At 43.5% G+C, this 22,704-nt stretch overlaps 1 protein-coding gene across 4 annotated transcripts; it reads left to right on the top strand.

Moving 5' to 3' along the window:
* Positions 1 to 418: 418 nt before the first annotated feature.
* RHOH (ras homolog family member H) lies at positions 419 to 18,705 on the top strand. 4 transcript variants are annotated; one of them, XM_080590785.1, is made up of 2 exons: positions 419 to 757; positions 15,500 to 18,705. In XM_080590785.1, the coding sequence occupies exon 2, from the start codon at positions 15,727 to 15,729 to the stop codon at positions 16,300 to 16,302; it is 576 nt and encodes a 191-aa protein (XP_080446911.1). In that variant the 5' UTR covers positions 419 to 757; positions 15,500 to 15,726; the 3' UTR covers positions 16,303 to 18,705. The 4 variants fall into 4 exon arrangements, with proteins under 4 accessions (XP_080446911.1, XP_080446912.1, XP_080446913.1 ...); XM_080590786.1 differs by lacking the exon at positions 419 to 757 and adding an exon at positions 2,085 to 6,847; XM_080590787.1 differs by lacking the exon at positions 419 to 757 and adding an exon at positions 6,871 to 8,766.
* Positions 18,706 to 22,704: the final 3,999 nt, after the last annotated feature.

Here is a 22,704-nt window from a genome sequence, read left to right as displayed (position 1 = left end):
CCCAAAACTAGCATTGGAGCCTTGTGGCAGGAAGGCTGGAAGTGATGATAACCCGGCCTGCTCGAGCTGTCTGTGCTGGGAAAGGCACACTCTGTGTTTTATTACAGGCAGGGCGTCATTCCAGCTTGCACAAAAACACGCCAAGTGTTACCGTGCCATGTTACCAGCGCGTGAATCATGTGCAGAACCACCGGGCAGCTGTGGCTCTGCTCCTCTTCTGCTTGTGGGGCTGTGCTATGCCTCCAGCAGCCGGAGCAGAGGCGGCCGGAGGAGCAGCAGCCTGCAAAGAGAGAGCGTGCTGCAGGCTGCCGGCTGTGCCTCCCTCCCCCAGCTTCGAGGAGCGGGTTTTTACATGCCACCAAAGACATTAAGACATTCGCGCTCACACGCCAACCCACAACAAAACCCACACAGGCAGCGCCGAGGAGCTCTCACCAGGAAGCTGACTTACCCTAAACCACTCCGCTGTTTCTCGTCATATTACATCTGGGTCCCCTGTCACTGCCGCTGCCGGATGAGTGACCCAGTCTCCGGGACTTATTTGGCCTGTAGGTGCAGAGGGCCCTGCTCACCACTTACTTTTTTTTCCCCTTCTTTCTACATAATATATTTTTTCTAATCTGCTAAAAAAAAAGTCCGTCTGAAAACCCAAGAACACAGATCTCCATTCTTCTTTTTTTCTTCCCCTATCTCACCCAGAATAGTTGACTTCCGTAACGTTTATTTTTCAACAGCCTCTTTCAGCTTCCTGTGCCTGGTAAGTTCTTTGTCTTTTTTTCCTTCTAAATGTTGTAAAGTGAATTTATATTCTGAATCAAATTCAGTATCTTTAGTTTTATTTTGATTAACAAAATTGTGAAATGGATTTACATAATTAGTTCTACATAATTAGTTCTACTTTTAATACCATCCGTTAAATATTCAGTATTGTGATATTCTGTTAAGAGATTGTTTAATCCCAACCCAGGTCATAGATCTTCTGTATTTTTGTGGCAGATTTTATTTCCACTTCAGTGTAAAAAGTCTTCATATAAAAGTAGAGAAAGTGGTGTGATGGGTTGCGCCATGCCAGTATTTTATATCTTAACTGATAGAAGAAAAAAGAGAGAAAACATTAATTATTCTAAAAATGGTGGGCCTGATTCTGATTCCCATTGCTGTTGTAAGAAACATGAACGCAGGAGCGATAGGCACGTTAAAACTCAAAGGATGGCTTTCTTCCTCGTTTGTGAAGTATTTCATCATTAGGGGGAAACTATTCCACTTCATCTTAAATGTTTCCAAGCAAATTTAGATGTAAGTTTTATTGTTTGAATTTGAGAAAGGTGACATTCAGGTTCTTAGGACTGAAGTGAGGTTTGAAATACGTGTAATTTGCCGACATCTCCATCACGGGCTCTGGTTGCTGCCGCAGCCATGCCCCGCTGGGCGTTAACAGGCATCTCTCTGCCTTCCCCTGAGATGGAGGGGCTGTGCCTGCCATCCAAATGGCCGCGGGTGTAGCTTTCTGCTTTCATCTTACCCCCACAGTGTCTTCTCAGCTGCTTTCTGAGCCAGCCATGCCATGGTCATGGTGTGGGATCCCGTTAGAGAGCAGTGTGTGTGTGCACGCACGTGTGCACGCCTGTGCACACACGTTGCTGGATCCTGCTCACTGAAACTGCATCTGGCAGTGGGATGGTCTTGTCGTGTTGCCAATGAGAGGCAGGTAATCTAAAAGGTGAATGAAGAGGGAGCGTACAGGTCCTTGTGAAAAATCTGAATCTAGCTTGAAGGCTTTCTAACTTTTAGGCCTCTCATGACCGCCTGTGTCAGAGGACAGTCGCTATACCTACATGCAGCACAGCAAAACTGTGAAGATAGAACTATACTTCCAGAAAGTTACTAAAATACTTTTCCAGCCCGGTGTTTTTCTTCCAGAAGAAAAAAAGGCTTTAAGGCTTTCTAACTTTTTCTTGCAGCTGTGTTTTTGTCTGTGGATGGGGTGGGAGAGGGGCTGTGGCGTCTGGAGGAGGCTGGCTTGAACGCAGGATTTACCCTGAAGAAAACACTTGTGTGGGGAAAAGGTAGCCTAAGAGGGATTAGTTGTTATCAAGCAGATCTGCTGGCATATTTTAATATCAATTCATGCCCTTCTGCTGCTGCTATCAGAGTAAGGTGGGATTGTGCATTGCGCTGTGCCGCTTTGTGTTTTACATCTCTAAAACCCGCCGTTCAGATCAATGGGTGTTTGCAAATGTTCCAGTAGTAAAGACCACCCATATACACCTATGTGACTTTAGGCTGTGTTTTAATGTCAGTTTTCAAAGGCAGGTCTGAAGACGTATCACACGAGTGAAAGTGGGCACAGACTTGATGAGGATACCATGTTTGGGCCTTGGGTGGAAAAGCCCCACGTGCACTTGCTTCCTACTACACTGAGAGATGAGGCCTTGGTGGGGTGTAATGCCAAGTTATATATTCACTAGGTTGGGTGTCAGGAACCAGGAAAAATTGTAGTTCCATATTTATAGAGAATTTGTGTTTTTATAAGTAACCTCTGCTTACTGTCTAAGGTCCAGAGCAAAGAATTAAAACAGAAAAAATGGGCTTGACTCGCATGTATAGCAAGACATAAATTCGTTGTTCATCAGCAGGGCAAAGTGGTTGTAAATTACTGCCACTTAATCCCATTTTAAGGGAATTACTGTGCCAAAGCAGATAGGCTCATGGCAGCGGAGAATCAGGCCTCCCATGACCGCCTGTGTCAGAGGACAGTCGCTGTACCTACAGCACAGCAAAACCGTGAGGGTAGAACTATACTTCTAGAAAGTTACTAAAAATACTTTTCCAGCCCGGTGACCAGCTTCCAGAAGAAAATGTAGAAATTTAGCAAATCACAGCTCAGCTTCTCCACAGGGAGTGTGGACTTGGGGACAAAAAGGAAGGCCTCTCCCTGCTGCGTGGGCCCAGCAGCCTCAGAGGCTGGCACTAAAGCAGCAGCATCTGATCACAGCTGCCAGTGGCAGTGATATCGGGGAGGCGATCAGTTACATAGCTAGAAGTGAGCCGCATTAGCCTTCGGGGTGTACACGGACAATTCTCAGAGCACCCAGAGCCTGCAGGAAACGAGCACGATTTGTGCTGGCAACCGTGCAGGCTGAGCCGCTGGCCCACCCTGCAGAGCTGCTGGGCTGCATCGGCGGAAGCGCCTTGTGGCCTTTTTTGGTGGCACTTTCAGATAACCCGTCCGGAGGTTGCCTAGACAGAGAGATGAGAGTCTGCCCTTTCTCCTGCTGCTGTTGCTGCGCCATTCTAGATACATAGCAGCAGCTGGTTTAACAGCTGTAAATGAAGAGGATTCTCACTGAAAAACACCTCTTCTCCCTAAAACGAACACCTCAATGGTCTTCGTAAAATGTTGGTGCTATGATTCTGTAGCTTTATGTAAAAACAGGTGAGTATTTCCGAATTCATGGTTCAGGTGATTAATTCAATTTGGATTTGATTGCACAATTATAGTCTATTTTCTGTAATGCTTTTAAGCATTGCTTGAAAAGAAATAAAAGGAATAACTTGCCTGTTTCAAAGTCTTAATGTGACATTTCAGGCATCACAGCACACAGCATAACATCAGTCCAAATTAGCTTCTCACTTTCTGGCCAGTGGTATGTGGTTTTATTAAATCAGCAGTTTTCAACTGTTTCCTCAATATGGAAACAGCTAACACCTAACAACTGAAATATGGCTTGGGATAGCCACAGTACAGTAATCAAGAAAGGAAGTTGGCTGCAGCTGTCTCAAGCCCACTACTAAAGCATTATGTTTTAAAATCCTGCACAGGATCATACAAATATAACAAAGCACTGTAGCAACAAAATCTGTGGGCTTCTCCACAGCCCTTTGCAAAACCAAACGTGGTTTCATATATATTTGGCAGAATTTAGTTGTGCTTCATTTCTGATGTCTGTGAAAAATTGGAAAACCTTCCTCATCTACCCAAAGCTTTGATGACAGTGGAAGGAGAGATGTTTGGAGCCGGAAATTCCTCTGCAATGCAGCAGTGAGTGTGAGCACTGGAATTCACTGGTTGAGGCCTTAGTGTGTTGGGTCTAAAACGAGCAGCCGCCAGAGTAGTGTGGAGTAATGGCCCCAGCAGGCCTGGAGGCTGTGGCGAAGGAGAGCTGGGAACGCGGCCTCAGCACTCGCTGTGTGCCTGTGTTTCTCCGACAGCGGGGAGAATTGTTCTTTTTGCATGAGGAATCGTATTTAGTCCTCACGCTCAGAAACTGCGGAGAAGTGTAAATTCCTCACTGGTGAGGGGAGGGTGGTGTTGAGCCGGCATGCTTACCTTTACCTGATGAAATGACTGGCTGTATGAACCTGCTGGAAACCACAGGATTTTGCTATGGCTTGCATTTTTTCCCCAAGTGGGGCCATGGTGATATAACACGTAAGAAAGACCCAACATGTGTCGGAAAGGGCACAAACACCTCGCCCGGCAGAAGTCAGCATGAAGGGCTGTGGTTGCTTACAGTACTCCGTGCCACTTGTCGCACACAAGCATACAGTGGAGTGGCAGTCTCAACAACTGATACTCAACCATTTGCGGTTGTTTTACCAGCTGGTCATACCTCTTTTCCTCATGAGTGACAGTCATTTGCTTTTGAAGATTATCCTGGTTTATGTCAGAGTAGAGGTAACACCGGGTCTCCTACTGTACAAGTGTGAGAACAAGACCCCTGCGTAGTTTAGCTGCTTGGTTATCTCCTGTGCATAGTCACTGAAATAATACGAAGCCTTTCCCTCCAAAAAGAAAACGTTTCGTTCTTCTTTGTTGAAGGGCATGCCAGTGGACATGCAGTTTATTTGCAACTTGCTTTCTTTTCTTTTTCCCCCATCAAATAACTGTGCTTAAAAAATGGAAAATTCTTTAGAGTTCAAAGTTATTGAATTAGTGACATATTTAAATATCTATTAACTTCCTCTCATCATCTGTGCGCTTGTGGTTTTCTCACTACAAAAATGTATTATAAAACATGTATCGTAAAAATCCCTCATGTAATTTCTTCTGTTTTTATCAGTTTAAATGCAATGCAGGTTTTAAAATTCATGTATCTTTCAAGCGGAGTTTTAATTCTGGATGAAAAGCTGTTGTGTAAAATAGCTGAGTTTGAATCAAGTCTCCCAGGATTCAAAAATAAAGCATGGGAAATGTTTGCATAATGCTCAAATGTAGGTCTCCTAAAATATCTTTTTCTTTCATTTGTGAGATCATTTTCATGCAAAATATGTAAAAATTAAGGAAAAATGTAAAATGTTCCTTACTATGCTTCCCTCTGAAAAACAGAAACTCTGCAGTAAGATTTATCAAAGCATGGGGATTTGCATGATCTTTAAACCAACAGAAAGCCAAATAGATGTCAGCTTTAAGTATCTGAAATGGCTTCTCAAAGTTCTGAAGTGAAGAATGAGTGAGAAGTATTTATATATTACTTCTGGTGGCAGAGTCTTTTCTCCTTTTAACCTATTACATATTACCCAGTGCTGTCTGCAGTATTATAAGTTTTATTATCTTATATAAAAGTGACAAGAGATTAAGGTTATACCGGAATCGGAGAAAAGTGAAGGGAAACAGGCCCTGAAATATATAGTCTGTTCTGGCATATGGTTGCTGTAAGATATAAATCAATGCAAAATCTGAACTGCCAGGTATAATCTGTACTAATTCCATGAAAAAAAAAAAAAAAAAAGGTAATCTTTAAAGGACAATTTCAATTGCTGTGTTCATAACTAAGCATAGGATGTAGGCAATTTCTTGTAGGCAAGTAGGCATACCCATTTAATTTAATTTACTACAATTAAAGAATTCTAGGGAGGCTGTTTAGCAAGAAAAAATATTTTTCCACCTATCTTGTAAATATATATTAACTCTGATTTTATCCTTATGCCAGGTACAATGTAGGAATACTGAGTTGTGGGATAGACTGGGGAAGGCAACTGCTTTATCCTTTTAATTTGTTTTATAAATTAAAAAAAGACCTTAAATCAACAAATGCAAAAAAAGTCATGATAATTGTATGTTTTATGTTGCACCTTCTACCTGCAAAGTGATTGAAATTATTTCCAAGCAAGCCCTCAAAATTTTTAACGTTTTAACGTACGTGCACATACACATAAAATTAAAGAATGAACTCAGAAGAATGGCACTTTCCCTCTGGCTGAAATCTAGACTATGATTTTAAATAGTCTAATATATACAGAGGCAAGAGAAATCTTTTTGTTGCCGGCTCTTCTAAGGGGAAAAATTAAAACTGTCAGCCAGTTTCTCAGTGTTATAAAATAAATAACCAATCAAATTGCTGTTGCTTACTTAATCCCGGCTTTGCTCATTAACTCAAGAAGTTTAGCATTCATCAGGACAGGACTGAACAGCGACATGCAGTAAATACGTGTCCTTCACAAGTAATAATAAAATAATAATAACAAAAACCCACAACATATTTTAACAAGAAGACAATATTCTGAATTGTTTGATCAAATGATGCTTTATTATTTGCTGCTCAAAACTTGTATACATTCAATACATTTTATTATTATCACAAAGCATGCAAATCTTCTGTCAAACATTGGATAATTCTGTTCTAACATTTTCCTCTTCCACCTTTACCTCCCACTGAAATCAGTCTTATGCAAATACTGAACTTAATGAACACGGAGAACCTCCTGAGCTTAGGGGAGAAGATCTGGGCTTGAGAGCCTCCTTACTTTGTGATAGATAAAAACTGAGCAAAGTTAAACCCAAATAGACCTCTGAAAGTAACCTTGGCGATCTTGTGAGGGATCCGTGGAGGGCAGAGGAGAAATGGTAGGATGATTTTTTCCATTTTTTTTTTCCAGCTCTAGGGAGGGTGTTATGCCACCTGTATTGTTCATATATTAGCTGTTAGTTATATTGCTAATGTCGATTACTTCGTAGTGTTTAAAGAACCCGGTTGAGAAGGTTGGGTACTGTGCAAGCAAGGGAGAGGAGCGCAGTCCTACCCAGGGTTAGAGCCGAAACACGCTGAAGGCAGCCCTCTCCGCTGCAGTGGGCTCGACATGGGCCCCGAGGGAGAAAAAGCCCTTTCGCTTGTGAATGCAGGTGTGTGTGTAGGGTTGGCGGTTGTTAGCTTTGGCATTTTACCACGCTACACATCTGCAGGATTTTATACAAATTGATGCATCTCCTTAACAACAAATTATCGTTACATATTGTAAAGATGCATCTAAAAAATTTAACAGCTGCATATACAGTAGAAAAGTAATTGTTTAAAATGTATGTCTATATATTTATTTGTACGTGAAAGACTCTATGATCTGTCAGTTATATATCTATGTTAGTGCAGATCCAGATCTAGCTGAGCAGTCATTTCTGCCTGTGTATATACAAACACACATGCATACCTATATGTAGAAATAAGGTGGTTTAAAGCCCATGATCTTTAAATTTTAATTTCAAGTAATTTCAATAACACATCCATTGTTTGATGCAAAATGTACATACAGGTTTTAAAATGAGAGTGAGATATCTTACACTGAATATGTGTGTTTCGTATGCCAATCTATAGCAAAGTCTGCAATGAACAAATATCAGTGTACATGAACATATATATCTATGTAGATGTATCTAGATACATATGTAGATATACAAGCATGCACGCATGCATATATGGATATAATGTTATGTATATGGATGTATAGATTCATTATTGTAAAGGTTATTTTTTTTAAATATATGCTGGTTTTTTTTATATTTTTGCATATGTGTGTATACACTTCTATGCATCCAGACAGCAAATAATGCATCATTATGCAAGAAATTACAACACTTATTTAAAACTAATAAATATTAGTTATGTATGAATAGAAAATGGATACTTTATGATTATACCCATATCTGCAGATGGTCAAAAATCCCCAAGCAGAAAGAGAGAAAGGGCTAGGCTTTCTGGAAAGAGATTGCAATCTTTGTCAGAGATGGTAAATAAAAGAATACTTCATATTTTATCAGCCCCAAAACCAGAGCAAAACAAAAGAACAGATTTTGAAGAGTTAAACCTGTAAAAAAAAAAAAATCTACAAAAATATGTTGTAAGTGCCCTTTTGATTTGTCTCAAACTTCAAGAAAGGTGAACTGTGTTAAAAGAGGATGTGGCATGAAAAATTTGAAGTGGTTTGGGGCCCAAAGCTGCAAACCTTTCCACATGTGAATAATTCTACACACACAGTAGTCTCATTGAAGTCAATTATCAAATTTTATACAACCTAGAATATCGGTCCATCAGTTCGGTCGCAGTGCAGTTAGGCTTGTGGGGAGATTTGCTTTATAACTGGGAGTCCATTCTGATACACAGGGTGGCTTTTCATAGGGATGTACAATAGCACAGTAGTCTGCGTGTAGCGCTTTATCCATGTTCATCTGCAAGCGTATCTGTATGCCCATCTGGACCCAAAAGTATGCCAGTGGTGAATATATATACTTACATGTATACGTATATAAGTGTGTGTGTGTGTGTGTACAAAACCAGAGCTATGAGGGAACGCAGACGGACAGATGGTTGGCGAACGTCAGAGCTCGAACACACACACGTGTGACATTTGCACATCAGCTGCTCCATTTCAGGCCGCATGTGTGCTGAGACTCAAGAATTTCTTCACTGTTTAAGAGCAGAGAAGAAAAGCTATCACAGAGAAGGGTGGGAAAGGAAGGTGGCATACCCTGTATCTTGCAGATGGAAACGCTTGGTAAGTGCAAGAGCACGTGCAACACTTTGGGCATGACATGCTGCTCCATTTCTGCTGACTTTGGAGGGTATTGGACCAGGCTGAGAATGGCACATGGACCAGTTCACTGTGAAGGGTTTAATTCCCTACAGGGGAACCTAGAGGTTTACCCAAATTTTACTTTGGAGAGGATGCAACCTTTCTCCTGAAGATGGGTCAGTTTTGAAAAAGCCTTGTAGCGCTTTGAATACCGCACAATCCATAATTTACTCTGTCATGCCATAAACATGGGAAAAAAAAAAAAGACTTCAGACTTGTAGATTGAATTTTGAAGCAGGTACTTAACACAGCTGAATTGAATTCTGTTGGATTTAGGCTCTCTGACCGATACACAAGAGTCTTACAGAGCTTTTGTTAATTTTTCAAGTGGTTCTAATTATTTATGTTCATGCCTAATCTGTAAGTAACTGAATTAAGGTGTGATTAGTCACAAATAAAGGGCTCTTGCAGATAAAATAAGTATTTTCTTTATTTAATGGGTTAACTAAAATGAGAGTTGAATAGTTTTTCTCAGTGACTATAGTAAATTGAATAGATCTTCAGATGTGTCATTATCCGTTGCTTATATGTATTAATTATGGGTACTGTTACTAAAGTAATGAACTACCAATTTTTAATTTAAATGATAACATTATGCAGCTTTATAGTTATGTTCATGTTTGTAAGCAAGTGTGTAAATATGTACATTTACTTACGAGAAAAGCTTTCATCCATTTACTTGGACTTCATATCTAATTCCAAATAACATTGGTCTGAATTTGTCATTGTTTTATAGCAAGATTCCCCAGTCTCAGTATGAGGGTTATTCTTTTAAATCTGATGACTTGTGTTCCCTGGTTAATAACAAAGTTGGCAACATGACTGAATATTTGATCATAAAACCTTTACTTCAGTTTCAGTTGTTAAAACTGCCAAACAAAGAAACCGAGGCTTTTATTTTCAGGTTTTGTATTGATCCTGCAGTGATTTTTGCAAAGGTTCCTAAGACCGTGTTTGTCCATTCTTCAAATCTGCTGAATTAGATTTTTTCTTTTTTAGAATTTCAGTTTTGCATTTTTTTTTCAAAATAAAGCATTGAAATTCTAAAAGAAGAACAGAATTTCAGTTTGGCAAATAAGGGAATGACAGAAAAATTTCTAAGTTTTTATGACTGCAATTTTTTATTTATTTTTCTATTCTGGAAGAAAATTGTTTCTTGAGATGAGATGAGATGACAAGACATCCTGACTGTGACAATATGGGCTCATTGCATGTCGCTTGCTCTTCTAACTTTAGGAAGCCATTGCGGTTATGATTGTACTTAGGGATAAAATATCTGTATAACAGCTCTCATCCAAGCTTGTATGCATCTTCATAATTCTTTAAAATAGAAAAACACATTGAGAGATAATCTGGCAGTTAATCTGTCTATATCATAAATACACCAGATGATTGAAGCACCAGCAACCAAATAACCTGCTGTCTTGCTCTTGGGCCAGGGAATACAGATGGATGCTGCGGTTGTCTGCTTGGAAAGTGAGCGGGTTGGATGCAGATTTTTTGGTGGAGTAGTTTGGGGAAAATACGCAGCATCTTGCAAAGGTGCGGGCTGTGCACCAGTTCCCCTTCATGGCAGCGGTACCACCACGGAATGGCACTGTGGACTGAAATGGTGACGCTGAGAAGAAGAGAGGCTAATTCCTAGACTGACAAGACCGGGGCTACTTAGTGCTATAGACCAAAATCATTTTAAAATGGGGTCAAAATCCAGGAGGTAGCTAACGCAAGTGTCAGAGCATCAGGTTAATGACTGCATGACAGGAAACTGCAGCAAGGGGCCACCGGCTTGCAGACCAGCAGCAGGCTCCAGACAGGCCACAGCCGATGTATGAGTTTGCAGCAGCCCTGGGCTGCGGCGGCACAGGCCCCTGCAGCAGTCTGGAGGTTTGTGACTGAACGGAGCAAGTACGGTTTGCTCATGGAGTTGAAGACCAGGCGGCATGTGATGTTGGTGACCTGGTGATCTAGCTGGGCATCCAGACTGGATCCACAATGTCCGTGGGGTCTCTATCAGGGGGGGCAAACATCTCCCTGCTGCATCTTCTGGATGCTGCCCCTCACAGCTTATCTGACCTCTCTAGATTTTCTGCCAGACCTCCTCCTCCTTCTCCTTCCCTTCTTCCTTCTCTTCCTCCTCCTGCTCCTCCTGCTCACAGGAGTTGCTCTTAGGCCCCATCTGCACCCTGCAGCGCTCAGGGCACCCATGGAGGTGAAGACGTAAAGCCGCGCACTGTTCCGGTCAGTGACAAGAGTCTCCATAAATCCTTCCTCTCCTTTAGGGCCTCTAAATAAGAGACACAATGGAAGTTTTTATATATCTGCAGTACAGTTGGAATGAGCATTGATTATAACCAACACAGTGGAGGTGTGCTGTAGACACGCTTCTGCAGACCCCATCTCCATGTGAGGTGGGACTGCGTGAGGAGTAACGCGTGCAGGCAAAGCCAATATGCGCGGTCAGGTATTGCACAGCCACTGGAAGTCTCTCCAGTGGTTTTCAACCTTTACTTTTTTTTTATTACCACAAATATTTTTACTTCCTTGCAACATCAGTTTTCTTCAAGAGCTACTGTACACAGTGTTCAAGATGAAAAATTAGCCTGCTTTTATCCTGATATCAACAGGAACTGCACTAAGACATAATTGTGGTAGGGACCGGATAATGGCAATAATAGTTAGCATGTTAATTGCTTTAACTCTCTGAAGCATTTTGTGGCTGCCAGATCAGTGTAGCATCTGAAAAGCCTGTTGTCTTGCCTGCGTGATTTTGTTTATGTATGAGCTCATCCCTTCCAAATCCCAGCCTACCTGGTGCTGCACAATACACAAGATAGGGTTTTGAAATCAGGAGGTCCTGATCCTTTAGCTTTTCTCCCGTCATAAGGCAGTGTTTCACCACAGTGAGCCGTGCTCACAGTGACCCCGCAGTAGATGCCAGGGATGTTCCTGGCAGGAATGAAAATCCCATTTGGTTCAGCCAGTAAACTTACCCCTTCTGATACAAGCAGTCCTGCTTTTTTGTGTTGGTAGATTTGTTTCAACAAACATTAGATTAGTGTTTTGCGGATGTATTTTCATGGGAATCCTCCACCCGCGAGGAGCCTGGAGCTGCTCTGCTCCTCCTCCCATACTGTCGCATCCCATGTCATATTCAGCCATGACCAAGTGTGAGGCATTTACCTGCATGGGACTGCTGGGCTGAGCAAAGACAGCCAAACACACGGCAGCAGGACCAGGCCTGGGGCAGCTTGCATGGAAGCGGTGAAACAGGATCTCGTGATAGGAACAAAATCCATGGGTACGAGCGCCGCAGCATCGTGCTGCCCAGCGGGATCCCGCAGAGCGGCTGCAGTGGGGCTCTGGCATGGCTCTGTGGGTGCTGTCCGTGCTCCCAGGGAAGGACAGGCCACAACTCTGCCCTCCGCTCCGCCAGAAACCCCGACCCTGCAGGCTGTGAGGGGTTTTGGGGAGGTGGCTGCCCCCGTTGCGGGTGCCCGGGGTGATGCTCCTGTTGTCACCTCAGGGCCGAGGCCGAGGGCTCTGTAACCACACACCCGTATGAGGCCCTCTGTTCCGAACACAGGGGGAGAAAAATGGGAAAGCGAAGCAAAGCGTTGCATAGACGTAGTTACACAGACAATACGGCATCTTTGAAAAAAGTGTTCTATCCAAAACTGTGCAAGAATTTGCTTTGAAGCTAATCCCCAAATTCATAGGGGTCACTATTCATGACTGTATCAGAATTAGACATAAATTCTCACACTTGATATTATAAAAGCTCTCACCATATTATTTAAGTAAAATCTTTTGTTTTTACAAGTGATGAAAGCATACATTGAAATAGTATAAAAGAAGATCTATGTTTCTGGAATTCCAGATACAATGTAGACTTGATAAAATCGGTAAAATTAGGCAAACCGAAGTGTTGGAAAAAATTCTGCAGTAGGTTAGACTCAACTGTCCACGATCAGAATGTTTTGTGCAGTCTTTTAATGGGTGTAACATGCTGGACTGTCAGACCAGGACTGTCGTATATAATATGAGAGAAGGGAACCAAAGCTTTTGCAAATATTTACACAACTGGCTGTATACTGGTGTGTAGCAGTGCCCTGTACTGGCCTGTCCTTTAAAGGACATTGCTTTCATCTAAAGGTTTTTCCACTAATTGAGATGAACGTGTATAATTATTTTAACTCATCCTCTCCTATCCTGAGGCCGTGTCAGTGACAGGCTGTGTGCATAGTTTAGAATAGCTCGTCAGTATCCCAACAATACATGCTGGTGCCTGAACTCCAGCAAGCTGTGAACAAAAGCAAGACTGGGACCACTGACTGCAGTCTGTCCTCTGGAGCAGAGTAGGGATCTGGTTATGTGTGGTGCATTTTTATAGATCAAAACAGTTTGCTTTGAAAACGTAGCCGCGCTGTCACGCTATTTCATCTTTTATGATTGCGTGTCGACTAGCCACGTACACTAGCTCTCAAAACCTTTTTTTAGGCTTTAATCATTTAAATATTTTATTTTCAAAATGGCTAACAAAATCAGACCTGTTTATCTTCAAGCTGAGTAGCAGAACAGTCTTTTTATCCATCTTCTTCTATTTTGGCATTTATGAAATTTAAGATTTGTCGGCATTTATGAAGAGTCATGCTTTGGGCATTCTGACTTTTCCCCACATTCAAATATAAACAAAGGAATGAGGCTAAGGGCATTAAAGACTACTTGCACCAAAGAAATGTGTGTTCCAAGAAGAAGACCTGGTACACGCTAACTTTCTCCTGTGAGCACATGCTTTTTTCTGAATCACGCACTACCAGCTTGTGGTGAATGGTGGTGTTTTAAAACTGTACTGCTGACACAGTTTTGAAGTAGAATACCCCATAGGAAAGATGATGATGCACTTAAGTAGCTGGACCACATATCCCGTGTATACTTTTTGAATTTTCATGGTTGTATTTTTTAAATATCTTGTCTAATTCCCTTGAGAGCTTGCTTGGGGAATGGAGTAGGGCTTAGATGAAGCATGAAAAGCGAATTTCCAGTGGCTGCCACCCCACCTTTAGCTCTCGGAGCAGCTCGTTTCCCAGCAGGCAGGAATGAATACCTGCCTCAGCCTCTATCCTGCTTCCCAGAAATGAGCTGAGATGACGAGCGTGTGGCCGTGCGCGCAGGCCAGGAAGCGCCGCCTGTCGCAATGGCTCCCGCAGATCCCCGTCACCCCGCTGAGCACAGAGCTGCCCCGCGGCTTCGGCACCACCTCTATAAAGCAACGTGCTCCAGCCAGGCCCTCACACATCTTTCGGCCGGTGTGTCAGGTGGGAGAAGTACCTGTGTGCGGGCACGCCGGCAGCACGGGAGGAGGTAGGAGGCTGCCTCGTTGCAAAATGGAAGGAGGGGAGTTGCCAGCAGCAGTTGTCAACGCCTGTGCAATGTGCTCTCTAAGCTTGCCCAGCGCTCTTCTCTTCTTTCCCTTTGTTTTTCCCCTCTGTGAAGTAAGACGAAGCTTTGAGCGTACTAGAAATGTGCGGTGGTGGGGTTAAGGTAGCAAGACTGGGGATCGTTACTGTAAGGTCGTGTATATGCTTCGGGTGGCCCTCATTCATTTCTGTGCAAATAACCCACAGTCTGACTTCTCTGTCCATATGTGAAGGAGACAGAAATATGTTGTCTGTGTAACACGAACAGGAAATTTTGAAATTGTCCAGTGATATTTTGTTTTAACCAGTTTTGCTGAGCAGAACTAATTTTCCTTCGGTTTTGCAGTTAGTGAATTTTGTAGCGTTTTGTGTGCAGCTCCGTGTGAGCAGTGAATCTTGCACACAGCCAGTGGGGAAGAGACGAATGCTTTCAAAATAGGAAAATTTGACTGAATGCTGGCAGGAGCTCAAAAGCAATTGCATACTACGAAGAGTTACTCTCAGTTTGGTTTTTCAACAGACTAAATGTCAGGGCAGCTGCATCCCCTTCAGATGAAATTGTCTGACTGGGGCAGCACTGGTGGTGTGGCTTGCTTTGGCTCATGTTATCTTGTTTGTTGGAAGTGATTTGTAAGAAACATTTTGAACTTTTTTGGTATTTTCGCTGCGCATCCCACATTTCTTTTGAAAACTGTTAAGGTTCATGTCAGTCAAGATTTGCATCTGAGGTCTTTCCTTGCTCGTTGTCGCAAGCAGTTTGGCATTGCCGCTTGTTATAGAATTGCTTAAATAGTCAAATCAGTTCATGAAGTGATTTTTTTCTTGTGGATACCACCTTTAGGGGACAAGGGTATATTTTCAGTCTGAACTAATGGGTTGGGAGGAATTCAGGATTTTGGCTGTCTTGCTGAAAGTCAGAGGCAGGAATCGTCTCACTAAAAGCAGGTCAGTAAGATTGTAACAAGTTAACCTGATTTTATTAGTTCTTTAGAAAATTGGAGGGAAAAAACAGCTGGTCTCAGCGCAGAACAGCAGGGGTGATAAGACTGTTATTCCTGTGGAGCAGCAAGAAGGCTGCTACACATGCTGCCGGCTGGGAGGGACGGCAGGGTTCAGCGTCCTCCATGTGGGGTAATCCCCACGGCTGTCCCAGGACGTGTCCAAGGAACTTTATCTTGATGGAAAATGATCTGTTCACTGTGGGTTACAAATGTTACATTTTATTTTTACTCTTCCAGAAACATCGCTTGACTCACTGAAGAATTAAAACTGACAGCACCGCAGAGCCGTGTGGGAGAAAAGGGGATTTTAGACTCAAGTGACACAGTCAAGTCTTGAGGAGTAAAGACATTTGGATGGTTTCTCACCAAATGGAAGTTATCTAGAGAGCCCCCAAGACCACTGCATCCCCTCATCGTGCTTCTGCTGCGCCGAGACAGTGCTCTTGGCCCTGGACGTTAATAAAATGCTGGATTCAATCAAGTGTGTGCTGGTGGGGGACTCTGCGGTGGGGAAAACATCTCTCTTGGTACGTTTCACCTCTGAGACTTTTCCAGACGCCTACAGACCCACTGTGTATGAAAATACCGGAGTGGATGTCTTCATGGATGGAGTACAGATTAGCCTAGGTCTCTGGGACACATCTGGCAGCGATGCCTTCAAAGGCATTCGCCCCCTCTCCTACCAGCAGGCAGATGTGGTGTTAATGTGCTACTCGGTGGCGAACCACAGCTCCTTCCTAAACCTGAGGAACAAGTGGATCGGCGAGATCCGCAACCATTTGCCTCGCATCCCCGTGCTGGTGGTGGCCACTCAGACTGACCAGCGCGACACGGGGCCCTACCGCTCCTCCTGCATCAGCCCGATGGACGGGAAGCGGCTCGCTCAGGACGTGCGAGCCAAGGGCTACCTGGAGTGCTCTGCCCTCAGCAACCGCGGCGTGCAGCAGGTGTTTGAGTACGCCGTGCGGACAGCAGTCAACCAAGCCAAAAGGCAGAACAGGCGGAAGCTCTTCTCCATTAACGAGTGCAAGATCTTCTGAGGGCTGCCGGCGGTGGTTTTGCCTGCGTTCGTTCTCTCTGTCTTCTCACAGAGACGCTGCGGCAGAGATAATGGGGGGTGAATCAAAGGAGGACTCCTGGCAGGACCACAGTGCAGGTGCTCCTAATAAGACAGATGCACGCTCTCTCTGATCTGTTCCCCCACCCAACACGCATGGGCACTATCTTTAAAAATGACGGGTGCAGGTGAACGCAGCCCTGTGCTTGGACTTTGCTGTCCTGGACTGGAGGATTTACAGACCATAGCTGTGCTGATTTTGTTACTTGTGTTCCTCAGTTGTTGGTTTGTCTGCATTTATTTAATGAAAAACTTCTGCCTGGATCAGCCTCCCCTCGATGTATCTGTCTATGTGGAGATTTTTTTTTTACTCTAAGGACTTAATGTATAAAATCTGACCATTGTATATCTATTTAAAAGAGTCTTGTATTTGTTGTTGTAAAATCCTGACACTTTGTTTTCATATTTTGGAAGTTCTTCCTCATATTTTGGAAGTTCTTCCTCTACCTAACCACAGAAGCGAATCATCTTATCCATACAATAAATGGCCTGCAGGCAAGCCGACCACTTCTTACACATGCCTGAGTTACTGCATGACAGTGACTGAGCCCAGCGTGTCCAGCGTAGGAGTGATTAAAACATATTTGATAGATATTTGATAGTTGACCCATGGCTCTGTGAGATTTATGTTGTTATCATAGTCCTCTTCCTAGGAAAATGGAGACTGCCTCAGGTCAAAAATGGGATGAAACAGGAGGAACTTAACTTAATTCTTCCTAGACCTGACCTAATTACAACCCCAGAAGGGCTGGCTTGCAGTCAGGGCTTGTTTAGACACACAGGTTGGGTGGCAGAGACAAATCTGTACTATCATCACCTCTCATGTCTCCGATGTAGTTTTGGAGGCAAAAGATTTCATTGTCCAGGGATGAAGGGTATTTTTTCATGAGCACTAAAATTCTCACAATATTTTAGTACATTTTTTAATAAACTGTGGTTTTAGTGAAACCAGTGACCTACTATAGTAAAAAAATAATTACGTGGCAATGTTGAACATGCATATTTAGAATGGATAAACATTTCTTGGGGTTTGAGTGGTAAGAGTAACTGCCTTGGTTCTATAAAGCAACGACTGAAGCAGGTTTTGCACCCTGGGGAGCTTGGCAAGGCTGAGCGTCAAATCCTGGCATACCGACTTGGGCCAAGTTACCCTCCTGCACAGAAAGCCAGGCTGAGGAGGTGGAAACTCCAGGTGTGTAAGAGGACTCTGCTGGAAGATGGAGGGAGTCAACCTGCAGGGGTTCGTCTCACCACGTTGTACGTTCCTTGTGAGCTGTGGTGTCCCCCTTCTCCTCATGTTGTCTTCACCAAACTCGCTGCCCCACATCATCCCTCAGGTCTTGCAGACCTGTCTCATTCCAAGGTTTCTGCTGCTCTTCCTGTTCTTCAGCTAGCTCAGAACTGGCCCTTGAGGGGCCGATATCACACTGCCATGGACAATGGTGTACAAAACCGTAGGATGATTCTCCTTCTCCGTGGAGATCCCAAGAGAATGAGCAGTGTCTGTTCTGACTAAACCCTGACTCATGTGTCTCAACAGGAATGGATGCAATGGCTTTTCTAAGTCAAATCCAAGGTGGGACTTCAGGAGTTACCCTACTCAGCAAATAATCTATAGCTGGGATCTAATCTACCTATAGGTTATCCCTGAAAAATCAGTTTTGTGCTCTTCTCCATGCTCTGTTATACCTCTGAGCTTCTCCATAAAGAGAAATTCCAAATGAAATTGTTCTTCTCCAAGGAATCCCAGAGAAGATCTCATTTGTGATGTAGGTGAGCAAGTATCTGCATCGTGAGCACCTTGAATAGCAGTGGTGCACAGGACGCTTGATGTTGTAGTAGTCACGACAGCTCCCAGCCTGGTGTTTACCACTCATCAACCTTATTCCAAGGGAGACTCCTGGTCATTAAAACATGTTGGTCTCATGCGAGGTGTCTGTATCAGCTTCAAATCTTTGCAAGCTTCTGCATCAGAGTACACAAGACAAGGGCTCTCATCACCACCCATCTTTCCCGTACTCTTCTCTTTCTGACCCCCTTTCTCTTTGTAAAGCTTTACGTGTACATTGCAAATCCTTTGCCCCCTGAAACACTAAAACTGACATGTTTGTAAAAGAACCCGAACTGCCTGATAACTTATGCTGAGTTACACAAGTAGCTAGGTATTTGCAGTCTTCATTTGAAAATATTTTGGCTTTTGGAAGAAATGTTTCTATATCTCAATTCTTGTAATGCGCCTTCACTGAAAGTGTTTTTTTTCCCCAACCCTAATTTAAAAGTAGCCATTGTTACTGTTTGAACATTAAAGATCATGTGCAAAATATCACTCTTGCTATGGTCCCTTTTTTACTAGCTGATTTAATGTCTGTTTTCATCAATGTGAAACGTTTTTTGAAACACTTTTTGCCAGCATGTTCTGTTATCTGGTGGTGTGTGTATGGTCTTCTTTTCTTTCCTTCTTTCCTTCTTTCCTTCTTTCCTTCTTTCCTTCTTTCCTTCTTTCCTTCTTTCTTTCTTTCTTTCTTTCTTTCTTTCTTTCTTTCTTTCTTTCTTTCTTTCTTTCTTTCTTTCTTTCTTTCTTTCTTTCTTCCTTCTCTGGGTAAAGCTTTGCTTACAACAATTTATGCTGCTGTTTTTATGTGTTGACAAACAGTAACTGCTAGGCCAGGATGCCCTGCTACGGTCTCCGTCACAGGATGCTGGGATTCAGGGAACAGAAAGCTCCAAAGAATTGTTGTATCAGAAAAAGCCAGATGAAAATGTTCACACTGTAATTCAAAATCCCATTCCATCTATATTGGCTTCACAAAGCTTGTGATAATATGTTATAAAATGATGAATTTTTCATTGCAACTTGCTGAAGCAAAATGGATAGGCTTCCCTGAGCTGGCGATATGGGATGCACAGGGAATTCAGGAGTGGTTTGATAAACTCTTCGTTGTGCATCCTAGAGCTGGTGTGAACCCACTGAAAGTTGGCTGATTTTTAAAATCAAATTGAAGAGAGGATAAAGTAACAGAGGGATTTGGGTTTGGCGTTATGCGAAAAAAAAGAACTGCTTCCAATTTTCACAGCCTGCTTATTTTCAGGCTCTTAAAGCTAAAAGGCACTTTTCATTGGGAGCAAACTGTGAGACACTTTATTTCAGTGTCTGCAATTATGCGGCTTCCTGGGCTGATGTGCTCAAAACGTGTGGCAGCTCAAAAGCAGAGTGACATCTGGACGTGGCAGATCCTGGCAGAAAACCCTGCTGGGTCTGGGCTGGCACCGCTCGTGCTGTAAGAGCACCACAGCCTGCACGGACATGCAGACCCGCACAGCGCCTCATCCAGCGCAGCCCCTCAGCCGTGCCCGGAGCCAGCCCTGCAGGAGGACAGACGGACAGACAGACAGACCTGCTCTCTCCTCAGGCCTCACCCTGCTCAGAGACTGACCAAAGCCCTGTGGTGCCAGGCTGAATGCTCCTGCCAAAAAGCGCCGCCAGCGCAAATCACATAGCTGCTTCTCTTTATTTCTGAGAAATACTAATCTCTATTTGAGTGATTCAAGATGCTGGGCCACCTCCTGTTTTCTCTCTTTCTTTTTTCTTTAGATGAAAAGATATTTCCTTTCAACGCTCTGAATTATGCAAACTTGAAAATGTCACTCAGTGTCCCCAGCCGGATTTGGCCGAGCAGCTTACTGGGGTGGAGCCAGCGCTTCTGCGACCGCGCCGTGTACGCGGTGCGGATGGCAAGGGGAGGGATGGACAGCTTATGCCTCCCCCAAAAAAACATACTGGGGTTATTTTGTCAGCGTTACTTGGGCAACGGGGTCCCTGGGTACAGCTCTGTGGTAAAAACCCAATGCCAGTATTCAAAATACATTCAAATGACAGCTGGGCAAAAGCGTTTAGCTTCTGAAATGAGGTGCAGCCTGGTGGCTTGAGCCGCTCTGGCCGAAAGGAGGAACCTTGCCCAAACGTTCCCTTTCTGACGTTTCAAACCTTTCACTTTATTACTTTGCTGCTAAATTAACTTTGGCTTACTGTTAAAATAGGTTGAAAATAATGAAAAAAAAAAAAAAAGAGAGAAAATATTAGAAACAAAATGAGATCAGCAATAGCACCGCTATTTTCGTCACTGTATGACTTCTCTTTTTGACAGAAAAAGATCATTTTGGGTCACAATTTTTTTAATGCATTCTGCAAGTTGGATAAAAAAGTTTAATAGGTCCACAATTATGATTAGAACTGGAAACTATTATTTAGCAAAGTATGGTAAGTATGGCCTATGTTATTTTATATACAAATTTCACAGCCTTTCTGTACTTACTTGATCTATGGCATAAGATATAAATATTTTCTAAGATTAAATAATTAAAATGTTACATTCCCCCCCCCCCCCCAATTTTATATAGGAAAAATTATTCAAGGTTGTTAGATATAATTGTTGTTGTTTTACCAGTCCAATATTTGAAATTAATGGTTTGCAAATATTTGTGTAATTTTATGTGTACTCTGCAATTGCTAATGTGTCTGACCACATACTAGCTAATGCTTGTGTTGCGTTAACCTGTTGTCTTTTCATACATGCTACCACCAAGAAATAAATCACCACAGGGATCAGGTGTGAAGAAAAAAAGAAATGTCAGCATCTGACATCTCAGCTTTCCCTGTATTATGATTGTATTCAAATGAGTACAGCTATTAAAATAATTTCAAATAAATGAGGCAGTTCATGTCCCCTAGCACTTTCTCCTGATGCCTCTCTGACACAGGGCCCAAGTGTTGGTGACGAGGATTAAAACCAAACCAAACCAAACCAAAACATTTCAGAAGATCAGAACAGCTTGTCCCTGCCTTTGTGAGTAAGTTAACCACGTTGACTTCATTAAAAGTCAGTTCAGCCTCTGGAAACAAGCCAGATATAAACGCAGTTGGGTTAGCTGGAGAGCCTTGTTAGAAAATTCTCTCTAAAAACTGTGATGAACTTTTTCCTCTGGATGTGAGGAAACCTGTTTTATGTCTCAGAGATCTCCCTCACAGCTGTAAGTGTGAAAAACCCAGGTGAGTTATCACGGTGCACCTGCTCTAGCTGACCTGCGTGTCCCTCACGTTGCGCTCTGAGCAGCCGGCTGTGCAGAACAAAATTCAGGGAGAAAACGACCCTTTTGCACATTTAGGTGTTTATGTTGCCGTAACTGCTTAACTGTAGCTATGGTGGCCGGCGTGGTTCCTCCTGCCCAGGGGCACCAGGATGGTGAAGGAGCAGCATCACCGTGCGGCAGCCCTGCCCGCACAGCCAGGGGCAGGGAGATGGCCCTGGCCAAAATCTCCCCTTCATGGTACGTCCCTTCCCAGGACCTTCCCTGCAGAGCCCCAGGTTAGTAATTAGCAAAGAAACTAGAGGTGTTGCTGCCTTTCTAGTTATGAAAAAGTGAATGAGCGACGTCTTGCACCTTCCACAAGCAGCCTACGTGAGGCTCTCTGAGGGTTTCTCTCATCATTTCTCTCCCCCCGTGCAGAAGTCAGCATGATTCATGGCGGGGTGGAGCAGAAGGGCACAAGCATGTGTGTGTCAGTGGTTGTTTCTGTCTCTGGAAAAGAGGAAGGAAACGACGACCGATGCCTCTGCACAGTGCGAGGTGCTCGCCTGCCCGCACCGGCAGCATTTCCAAGAAGCCTCCACACGCCCGCTGCTGAAGGGGTGCCCCGGGCCTGCACCGTCCCCGCAGAGCAGGACGGCGGCTCCTGGGCACGAGGCAGTTCCCCGTGGCCGGGGATGCCTCCCCACAAAGCCCCATCGCCGTTCTTGTGCCAAAAAGGGTAAGGTTTTCGAAAGAGCAGGCTTTTTTCTGCTCGCTGCCCGCTGCAGAGGCCTGTGGTTGGGCTCCGCTCGGGCTGTGCTGCCTCTCAGATGTCAGGTCAGGTACGGGGGACGGGTGCTCGTCAGCCTGTCCGGTGAATTAATTATGTAGGAGCGACTAGAAGGAGACTTCTGTGTCGTATACTGATAACACACATGCGACTGCTGAATTTTCTCTTTCTCGGAATACCCTGCTCTTATTTCATAAGAAATGCTAACTGACTTTTTGGCTTTCGTTTGTCTGCCACCGTGACATCAGGTCTGCTACTTAAAAGCCAGCGCCAGAGCCGTGAATGATGCAGGGTTCAACACAGCATGCACCTGAGTAAGGACTGAAGGTCACAGGATTTCATAAGAGACTGGTTCAGGTTTCACATGGATCCTGGGCGTTAAAATATATACATATATTTAATTATCATATGGTATATGGAATTTGTACTGGTATCAGATCTGTCATAGAGCTGTTGAGCAACTAAACT

Source organism: Anser brachyrhynchus (genome assembly GCF_964034855.1).
Source record: "Anser brachyrhynchus genome assembly, chromosome: 4".
Taxonomy (NCBI): domain Eukaryota; kingdom Metazoa; phylum Chordata; class Aves; order Anseriformes; family Anatidae; genus Anser; species Anser brachyrhynchus.
Note: the sequence above shows the minus strand (reverse complement) of the source record. Positions and strands in the feature narration are given on the sequence as shown.